This window comes from Stigmatopora nigra, chromosome 16 (genome assembly GCF_051989575.1).
Source record: "Stigmatopora nigra isolate UIUO_SnigA chromosome 16, RoL_Snig_1.1, whole genome shotgun sequence".
In the NCBI taxonomy this organism is placed as follows: Eukaryota; Metazoa; Chordata; class Actinopteri; order Syngnathiformes; family Syngnathidae; genus Stigmatopora; species Stigmatopora nigra.
Genome location: NC_135523.1, coordinates 3,549,780 through 3,560,410, shown reverse-complemented (window position 1 = coordinate 3,560,410; position 10,631 = coordinate 3,549,780). Strand labels below are relative to the sequence as shown.

Genomic DNA, 10,631 nt, shown 5'->3' with positions numbered 1-10,631 from the left:
TGACAGCCATCTTGCGTCGGGGGACATCATATATTCCTCAATCATATACAAACGGTTTGGTTTATTTAAAAAAAGAACATAATAACTTGGAAATGTTTTAAACTGTATGTATAGAAATTTTATGTAAATTGTATTTTAATATGAAGTTATTTAAATGCGCATATCCAATGGCTCATAATAAGCTTTTACATCTAGTATTACATATATGGTGTTTGTTAGTATACGACATTAACCCGCGTCATGTAACATTTTGCTTCCGGTGTGGACAGCCTATGGTCGCCTAGTGATTGAGTCATTTATTTTGGAGGGTTTTTATTGTCACCTCGAAGCGGGCTTCCTCATCATCCGATGTGAACTGTCAATTTTTTTTAAAATCAACCACCGGCGAAATCGATCGTGAAAGTATACGGGAATGGGAGCACTTTGAGCTACTATGTAGTGGAGTCTGGAGCCCATTTGGAATCTTTGCAATATGAAGAATGGAAGCAGACGATGTTACTATCAGGGAGCAGAATTTCCACAGCCAAGTCCGGGAATACATTGTGAGTACGGAAGCGGGTAATCGGGACCTACGCGGTTACCGATCTGATCTAAAAATAAGAATCCCTAATTGTTGTCGGCAATGGCTACTGCTAACTAGCTCGAGCTGTCAGGTGCACCGGTATTAACTTCACAGCAATTGATCACATTAATAACGTTAGTGATCCTACTCCAGTTTATGTATTTACTCAGATCCACATCCAAATATCCACGATCAACTGAATAGAATGTTCACTTTTGAAGTAGATCTCTGATATTGGTTAAATGCAGGTAAAGGAATGTTAAGGGATCGATACATAAGACAATTGCATTTTCTTCCCTATCAGCCTTTTCAAACGTATTTTATATTTTACAAAAACAATTTAGATCGGATAAGTATTGAAAATGCTAAACTAGAAGTACTGATGCGTGTTTACAATATCTTGTCAATGGGACGTCACTGGAATTACAGTAAAACGTGAGTTTGTCGCCCTCCGGTGGGGAAAAATAATATCGACCCTTTACAAAAATGCTGTTTAATACCACTGAATGAGTACTACTCTATTCTCAAAATATTTGCAAGCTGAATTATATAAAGTTCACTTTTGTGAATTCTTGAACATTCTTACTACAGGGTTTTCTGTGTAAAACTACAAAACAGTTTGTACGGCATGCTCATATTGGCACTACTTTGAAAAAGCTAAAATTGTAACTGTTCATCCACACCTCCTTTCTGACTTAATGTCCTGTTAAGGTGTGAAATACTGTCTCCATGTGTTCCCTATCATAGCTCTTGTATTGCCTATCATTGATGTCCTGGCTTGTGAGTGGGTTGCAGAAAAGTGTCAGTGTTATCTCCTCATACATGTTGTCTTTTTTAAGGGGTGCCTGCTTTATCAGTCCTGAACACCTGATTCTATCCCATGTTTTTGGTACCACATCGCACAGGCTGAGTCACGTCGTAACACTGTCACAGTGCCAAGTGCTTAAGTCGTAGCTTCTAAACTTCTATTAGTGGCATTGCCTTCGCTGTCACAGTAGACGTAGGAATGTGAAGCGGGATCATATCAGTCAGCATATTTAGAGGCGACGAAGATTAAGTGAGCCCCATCTGCGATTCACGTGTTGGCCTAACTAATGACAAATACCTTATTTTGTCCATAAACAAAATGTGACATCTTATTTATCGACTTACATAAAGACATTTTTATTTTGTTTTCCTTTTTCTGACCATATATTTGTCTTTGGGGCCAAATGGAAGAAGGCTACACTAATATTATTCAAATCTTTCCCTTTCAGATATGTTTCCTCCTGTTTGCAGTACTCTACATAGTCTCCTACTTCATTATTACACGATACAGGAGAAAGACGGGTAAGCATTTTCTACATCTTTAAGGATTTTTGCAATAAAAATATTAAGTTTTTACATACACAAGATAGTAAACAGTATACTAATCCTCAATACACTACCTTAACAAATATTGTATTACCAAAACCTACCTGTAAGAGGCAGCAAGTTGCCATAAGGGCATCCAGGTTGCCAGATATCAAAACAAATTACATTCCCACCACCCCAAAAAAACACAAGTTAACAAGAACCAAATTAAAAAAGCTAAGCCCAAATGCATTAGACTATAACCTGCTTTAAATATTTAAAAAATGACACTTACTTTGTTAATATGGCCCCAATTGTTTTCTAGATGACCATGAGGATGAAGATGCTGTTGTCAACAGAATATCGTGAGTCCATTTTTTTGTAGGCAATGTATCCTATTTTATCTGAAGGAACAATTTTACACAGAAATCCAATTATTTCTGTACAATTACCAATTTACTACCTTGTTGCATTTGATTCTCACAGATTGTACCTGTGCACATTCACCTTGGCTGTGTCAGGGGGTGCCGTCTTCCTGCTCCCATTCTCCATCATCAGCAATGAGATCTTACTGTCCTTCCCCAAGAACTACTACATCCAATGGCTCAATGGTTCCCTCATCCATGGTCAGTTTATATAGTTTTATGTCCACTAAAAGTTCAAATTTTACAAAAAACAACAACAAAACACAGACATGCTGACTTGTGACCAATAGATGGCAACATACTCCATTAGATGGCAATACCAGCTCCTATCTCAAAGTTTGCATGACAGTTATCAGTGAAATTCCCTACCTTTTGACCCAAGCCACATAGACTAACTCATAAAAAAAAGTTTGTGATATTCCGCTTTCAGGTCTATCTTTAGACTGCATTATAATGGGCGAGGCCAGTCTGACTTTATCTTAACCTTTGGACATATTTTAGTACACCTTGCTGTCTTCTAACAAGAATCTGGTTAGAAACACTGATAACAGATGTCTGAGTTAGAAATTTACATAATAGTTCTCTTTACATTGTCATAGTAAATGAGGAAGAGACATGAAAGGCAATTCTAACTGCAATTATTAAAAGTTTGGATGGAGTTATGAGTCAAACACCTGTTGGGAAATTTGCTACTGAGTAGTGGAATATAATTTAAAAAGTTCAAATTATTTTAATATGTAAGTGGGAGTAATTTATTGTATATTAGAAACAAAACTAAACTAAATTGCCATAAAATTCAGGTTGCCACTAAATGTCATTGGCTTAGAGCACATGTGTCAAAGTGGCGGCCCGGGGGGCAAATCTGGCCTTCTGCATCATTTTGTGTGGCCCGGGAAATTAAATCATGAGTGCCAACTTACTGTTTTAGGATCAAATTTTAATGAAGAGTATAGATGTATATTAAATTTCCTAATTTCCCCCCTTCTAAATCAATAATTGTCATTTTATAATCAATTTTTCAGTTTTTTGTTCAAAAATCATTGTGTAAAATCTAAAAATATATATAACAAAAGCTAAAATAAACATTATTTTAGATCTATAAAAAACTGAATATTCAGGGCTTTTAATCCAGTTCATTTAATCCATTTATTAAAAAAAAATCTAAATATTATATCATCTGTCAATCATTCAAAACCACTATTTTAAAAACATTTGACTGATAATTATACTATACTTTTTTTCCAGGCCTATGGAATCTAGTCTCCCTCTTCTCCAACCTCTGCCTCTTCATCCTGATGCCCTTTGCCTACTTCTTCTTGGAGTCAGAAGGCTTCGCTGGATCTAAAAAGGTAAAAAGAGGCGACTTTTTTTAAACCAATGCATCATCAACAGGTGCCTCATTCCATGCCCTTTCCCTGACTCGCACCACTGCCCGCCTTTGAAAGCTCATTACCCATGAAAGTGGGGAATCTGGTCTTCGCCCCGCGCCACATCCTGACAAGGCCTCGCAATAAGGCAACATAGACTGCAAACGCTTCAACGCGGCTGCATCGGCCTCATTGATTTAAAGCCTGATACCTCATCGCCCCCCCTCAAGCCTTTCCTCCAAAACCTCTAAAATAAAACTTCAAAAGGAAAGGCTAATAATCGAGTTGTAAGGCTCGGCGAACTTCCTTGTTTAATTGATTACACCCCACCCCTCCGAGAGAGAGGGTGGGCAAAAAAAAGCGACTGGGGGCTCGTGTTCCAAGCATCCATAAAGTGGTAGCAACATGACAAGCACAATAGAAGCTTGCGAAAATGGTAGGGGGGGGAGAAATTGACTTTAATACACCTCTATCCTGTGTCACAGTTTGAAACACTCTCTGGTTTATGTCCCTTCTGGCAAAATACACATAAAAATTGTTCAGTACTGTAACCTAAGGCCAGCTCTTTTTTGGTTCCAATTTGTTGAGAGTTCGTCTAGTGTGTGATGGGAGGGCCTCATTGCTTTTTTTTTTTTTTTGGTCTGTTTTTTTCGCCAATGGATCGTTCGTAAACAGAGTCAAAGGCCGGTTCTGTTCATTGTTGGGTTGCACATCCAGGTATGTGTCAACTGAGTGCTAAGATGGGTTTGGAAGCCAAATTTTGAGCTCTGAAAGTCTAACAATAATGCAGTTTACAAGGAATAAGTGTAAAATTGACAGTTATTTTTTGCAATTTTGAATATTTAAAGTTATGGCATCTTAATAACCAAGGTTGGGTGATTTTATGATATTTTGGTGATTAACTGTGACATTATTTAATCGGAAATACTTTGATATTTACTATAATAAATGTAATGTTGTTTGGCAGATTACTAACATTTGCTTGAAAGAGTGCACTGTTGATAATTTAATGATTTTATTAATGTAGTTTAAGGAAACTGTAAAATTTAAGAAATGATTAGCATTGAAATACATTACAACCACTATTCTTTATATTAATATAAAATGGAAAACAGCATTCACAATCTAAATTAGCTCATTTTCCCTCATTTAACATTCATAACAAGAAAAAACAACATTAAAATATTGTTAAATTTATCCAGAATGGATGAAATTGGGAAAAAAATAGTTATTTTTATGTCCAGAATTCCGAGCCTTACAAATAAACTAAAATGTTATATTATTCTATATAAATGAGCCAAATGAAATCAAATACTAGCTAACAGTATGAGGTTTTATGTGGCATTTTAAGTTTGTACGCTGGCGGCTACTTTTGAGTGCGGAAATGAAGCGAGTGATGAATTTAGCGACTAATGTCAGCAGTCAGCCTTTTCATGTGGCCGCATTTATATTTGACGACGCACTAAAAGACACCACTGCGACAAAAAGATGGAAATGCGGAAGTTTTTTTTCTGAGGTTTAACTGTTCAGCTCGTTGTCGGGAGGCAGTGTCAGCCCAATGATTAATAGTGTAACAAATTGTCCAAATTGTGGATGAACCGGCGTGACTTAAAGGCTCTTGACGTCTAATGTTGTGATCTGAGCTTTATTTGCTGCTGTAAAATGTCTCCCGTTTTTACGGCTTGGTCCTCAAAATGCATCACGAAGGTCATTCTTAGGTTTAGGATTTTTTTAGTCATGTATCATTCTTTAAAATGAGATAATGTCATTGAGTTATTTAGAACTATAGTGGGTTAGCTTCATTTTTGTCGCTGAGCAGGAAACTGGTTTCACTTTTATGGCTACAATAAAATATAGAGGATGTGTACCATAGTCATTTGGCATTTTGATTACTTTTTGTCTCAAAATGATTTTAAACTCTTATTTACAATCACATGAAGGATAAAGCTTGACTTGGTAAAGGATGTGGGAGTTGGACCATTTGATAAAGTGAGAAAATATAATAAGTGGAGTGCAATAATGGGTTTATTATTGATTTAAGTTGGGATTTTTCTATGTTAGTAATTGAACTAATTGGAAAATGATATTTTGGTAATTATTCAAGCTTTTAGTGATTCAGTTTGACAGTTGTAGGATACTTTTTGGGATGTGGGCCTTTGATGGAGGCTTTTTTTTGTCATATTTCACCTATTCACCTCATGACAGACCAAAGCACATGATGAGCATATTTCAACTAAAAATTATGAGACATAAATTATCTGAAGTGGGATATCTTAAAGCTATGTTGACTACAAACAAGATACAAGCCTGTGCATGCATACACATTGTAAGTTTAAAGTGCTATATGTTAGGTCTGGGGTTTATAATTTAAAGTTTATGACAAATACAGTATTTTAAAGTCTAAAGCAATGGGTGTCAGACTCGGGTTTGTTCGTGAGCCACATTAATGTCAACTCAATTTCATGTGGGATTTTCATTTAGATATGAACTTTTTTTAGTAAGGGAAAACAACAAATAATTATTAGTTTTTTCCACTTCATTGAAATTACTATACTATACTTTAACTATACTTTGACCTAAAAACACCAAAAGAAAAAAACATTGATAAAAATATTGCAATTATTGATTTAAAAATGGAAAAATTAGGAAATACATTATACATCTAATCTTCATTTGAATTTTACCCTAATACAGAAAGTTGGCACTCATGATTTACTTACCCGGGCCGCACAAAATGATGCAGCAGGCCATATTTGACCCCCGGGCCTCCACTTTGACACCTAAAGGAAGCAAAGTTTGGATTATTTTATCTTGTGGTGACACAATGGAGGTGCTACATTTTAAAATAAGTTCATCATTATTCTCTCAACTTCATTTCTAAAACACTTGGTGAAAAACTCCTGTATATGAATTATAAAATCAGTGAAAATATTTGGCCAATCAATTTATAGAATTGTGCCTATCTCGTTGAGTTGCAAGTGCGCCACGTTTGGAAAAACGGGCTGGCAGTGAAAAGTGTCCGCGTCTTCCCCTGGCTGTCGAAATGTGTTTGATCCTGAAACGAGTTGCGACCAGTCTGACCCCGTGACTGACCCAACAGAGGGCCAACAGGTTTCATCTGGCAGTTAAAGAAACTCCTCATCAATCTCATCCTAAGCCGATGATGAGGAGTGTGTTTATTGTGGAGGGAGGGGCTCGTGGGTGAAAGGGGGCCGAGGGTAAGGGCGGGGGGTGGTGTGGCGGGGTCGCTGGTAGGAGAAGGTTTTCGCCCAGCAAACCCCGCGTGGTGTTACTAAGATACTTGTCTTTGTTGCGCTTCTACAATGGGGGCCGGGATATTTATTTCAAATCTCCTGCACATGCAGACATTTTTCCCAGGCCTTCTTTTGGGTGGGGAATATAAAGTGGTGTTTACATACCTTTTCTTTAAGGTCACAATGTCTCCCCAAAGCTGTCCGTTACAATGTTGGTTGCTATGGGAACATATTAGCTCCAAACTGGAATTTAAAATAGGGGGGTAAAAAACAAGCAAGTTTCTGAGGATCTTTTTTTTTTTTTTGCTTCTACTTGACTGACTTAAGTTTTTTAAACTGTCTTGTAGTTTTTTTTTTTAATTGAGATGTAATTCATTAAGACTGTGCTGTCAACAGGGAAGTTACTAGTTTTTAATGCTTATATTTTGGAGTCAGGAATATAATTTTGAATAAGATATCTGTTATCACCATAGCTTGTCCTTTAATTGAATTTTGTGTAGTGCTTTTTTAACATTTTTTTAAATGTAAATCTCATTTATGCTATGTTTTTGCGTATGTTAGTGGGACATACTGGCTTGAAAATAAATATTCTTGGTATTGGAACAAATTTCTGATGTAATTTTGTACTATTTGAAAAGAGAATTGTTCAAAAAGCACCTTGTTGTTGGTATGATCACAAAGCTATCAAACGGGAGCATCCCTAGCAAAATAAGATGGCCTTAAGTTCACATACAATGCTTGAGTCAGGTTGTATTTCAAATGATGCTGGATGGCAATATAGTTCCAAAAAAACCACACAAGTTGTGGTCATTTTGTATGGACAGTAAACACCAGTTGTTTTTCAGCGACTTATTAGTCACGTTTGAACAATACGATGTGATGCCGATCATTTTCCATGCGCCTGGCGTCGTTATCGAGAAGTCTTATTAAGAGGCTTTAGAAGTCCGTTCCCTTTGCGCTTTACAGGCCGAGGTTTCTCAACTCTCTGCTTTGCGTCTCCCCACACGGTCATTGCGGCGTGGCCCTCGGCCCTTCAACGATGCGCTAATAAGGTCCTTGGGCATCTGGCATGTCTTTAGCAAGAAGGGGCAAGGGGGGCTTTTCTTACTCACCCTCCCCTCCCTCAATTACAATCTTTAGGCCTTGTTTCTCACGCCTCATATCGGCTTGCCACCGCAGTTGCTTATTTGCTAACAAATACTCGGTATAATAACTATGAAGCTATTGGGAGTACATAAAAAAAGGGGTCTTGCAAATTGATTTTAAAACAGTTAAAACCAGAGATGAATTGATTGCTTATTTTCATAATTTGGCATTTATCATGATTACTTTCTGCATTTCTTGGAAGTTGTGCCGTTCCGCGCACAAGTCGAGATGTCACGACGAGGATCGGGGATGCTGAATATTTCAGAGCTGCTATATTTAGCCATAGCTGCACAATTAGAACGGCAAGAATAGAAACTTCCAGCCATTTTTTTCTCCCTCATGTATGCCTTCTACGGGTTGACAGATCTATTTTGATGGGCCACATCTTGGTGAAACCCGCCTATTTATAGATCATCATTTAAAATAAAAGCTTACTTGCCTTCCTAGTGATGAGAATAAAAGGGAATGATAGCAAGAGAGAGGTGACAAGAAGTGGCTCTGCCCTAAATGATCTGAATGGCTAATGTTGGGAGGCTTATAAATGATTGAGTGGGTCTATCTAAAGGGAATACACCTTCAGGATGGCATGGACTGTTCTGTTAAGGTGGACTGGTGCGCTTGAGAGGACGCCGGGGCTCCAATGTGCACCATTGCGGGCTCTGAAAGCATTCATTTCTCTCTCTCACACACACATCTCTCATGGGAGGGAGATGTGCTCACACGTGGGCTCTTGCAATTTCCACATTCTCATTTTTAAGTCATCATCTAGTCCAAATAGTTCAAATGGGTAACTGTCAATGTATACAATGGCTTGAGTACATCTTATGAGCTGGATTTGTGCATTTAGTGGACAGACTATAAGAAATTATAGATTAGATAGAAATATATCTGCAGGGGTGGATGCAGTGTCCAGCATTGCCACAGTGGGGCACTCAGTAACTTGCCCATTTTGCTTGCCATGGTAGCCACTTGCATTAAAGCCTTGCATTTGACTTGATCCGGATGGGAATCCGGTTTGAATTCTGCCTTTAAAAATATGCAAGTTGCCAAATGTCTAATGTAGGTTTCATTACTGCAGTGTGACTGACAAATGTGTATATAGGTGATTAACAATTAATGTTTGAATTAAGTATTTCTCCTGAAATAAGTAAAGGTGCTGGGACCAAAAATATCCAAATAAGCAGAAGCTTCCATTATTGTAACAACAAATGACAACTATTTTGCTTAGAGAAATTCATGTCAAAATTCTGTTGAACTTTTTTAATTGTAATTTAGGCTTATGAGATATTTGCATGGCTCCAGCACCCCCTGTGAACTTTGTGTGGATAAGCATTGTGGAAATGAATAAAAAGATCTGCTTTTTCTTTGGAAAAATTATACCTAGCACATGTTTTTACTTCATGTACTTCATGTTTATAGCTAAAATGAGTAATAATATGAAACTATTACTTCACTTATCGCAATGGGTCATTCATCCACTATCAAAATAATCATACATGACCACACTACAATCCACAAATGAACGGCACACTTTTCTCAAAGAACCTCACAATGCAACCCGCAAATATCCAATGAGGAACAAAGATTTTTGAAGGGATTAAACCAAAAAAAAAAAAAAAAAAAAAATCTCCAAGCCTGATTGCATTTGCGCAAAACCCACCCATTTACACTCGTAAAAATCTTGCTGATGACTATCAAAGGGAGACCACCTTCTCGTACCTGTTGGCAAACACTGACCAGCAATCCCACCACCATTTCTCTTAGCCGGTAACAAATTGCTCATGTGCAGCCAATTTAGTCACGTAAAAAAAGGACCCCCTCCTCCCCTAATAGGGGGCGATCGCCTGTGTTGGTGAGCTAGCACGTCTACACAAGCGCCTATCTATCTATCCAACAGTGGGGGTAATGCAAACTGTGTGAACAGGTAGAGAGGCACTTTATTAACCACTCAGCAGTTTGTGACCCGGAAAACGCAAATTACCCCAAAAAAGCCTGCCGTCTGCGGCGTGCAGGATACAACGGTGCAAAGGGGAGCTCCTAATCGGGCCCAGATGGGAGGCCTGCTCTTGATCGCAGACAGTAGCTGACCTTGCACCCCCTTTTTTTCTCTTCTCTATTTCACCCCTGCCAGCGCCCTGTTAGATGCGCTTTATAGTGCGTATTATGCGTGTATAAAAGAGCTGTTTTTAACACATGCATCAGCAGGAGCGTTGATGTCGTGTCAATGTGCCGCGAGTGCAAATCCGAGCCATTTTTGGGGAAGTGTGGCATGATGAGAGGAAGCGGGAAATGAAAGCTGTTTTAAAAATTAAAGCTGATAGGATTTGAGGTTTTATGACCTGTGGCGAGACGTTGAAAATATGCTTTGTTATTTTCATCCGTTTAGGGCATTAAGGCACGTGTTTTGGAGACCTTTGTGATGCTCTTCTTGCTGGCTTTGCTCATCCTGGGCATCGTGTGGGTGGCGTCGGCACTCATTGACAATGATGCGGCCAGTATGGAGTCGCTTTATGGTATGCACACTCTTGGGATATTATATTGGAAT

General features: G+C 38.2%; 1 protein-coding gene and 1 long non-coding RNA gene across 2 annotated transcripts in view; one reads left to right on the top strand and one right to left on the bottom strand.

Moving 5' to 3' along the window:
* Nucleotides 1-248: 248 nt before the first annotated feature.
* Nucleotides 249-10,631, top strand: part of lmbr1 (limb development membrane protein 1) — a 24,689-nt gene continuing 14,306 nt past the window's right edge. Inside the window, exons 1-6 of the mRNA XM_077736202.1 lie at nt 249-542; nt 1,819-1,891; nt 2,220-2,259; nt 2,381-2,520; nt 3,565-3,668; nt 10,473-10,599. Coding sequence (XP_077592328.1) covers nt 480-542; nt 1,819-1,891; nt 2,220-2,259; nt 2,381-2,520; nt 3,565-3,668; nt 10,473-10,599 — 547 coding nt within the window. The 5' untranslated portion in view covers nt 249-479. The remainder of the gene's footprint in view (nt 543-1,818; nt 1,892-2,219; nt 2,260-2,380; nt 2,521-3,564; nt 3,669-10,472; nt 10,600-10,631) is intronic.
* On the bottom strand, nt 3,472-6,464 carry LOC144209744 (uncharacterized). The gene is made up of 2 exons (XR_013329224.1): nt 6,407-6,464; nt 3,472-3,660 (listed from the first exon to the last, which is right to left on the bottom strand). It is a non-coding gene; the product is annotated as an uncharacterized LOC144209744 (long non-coding RNA).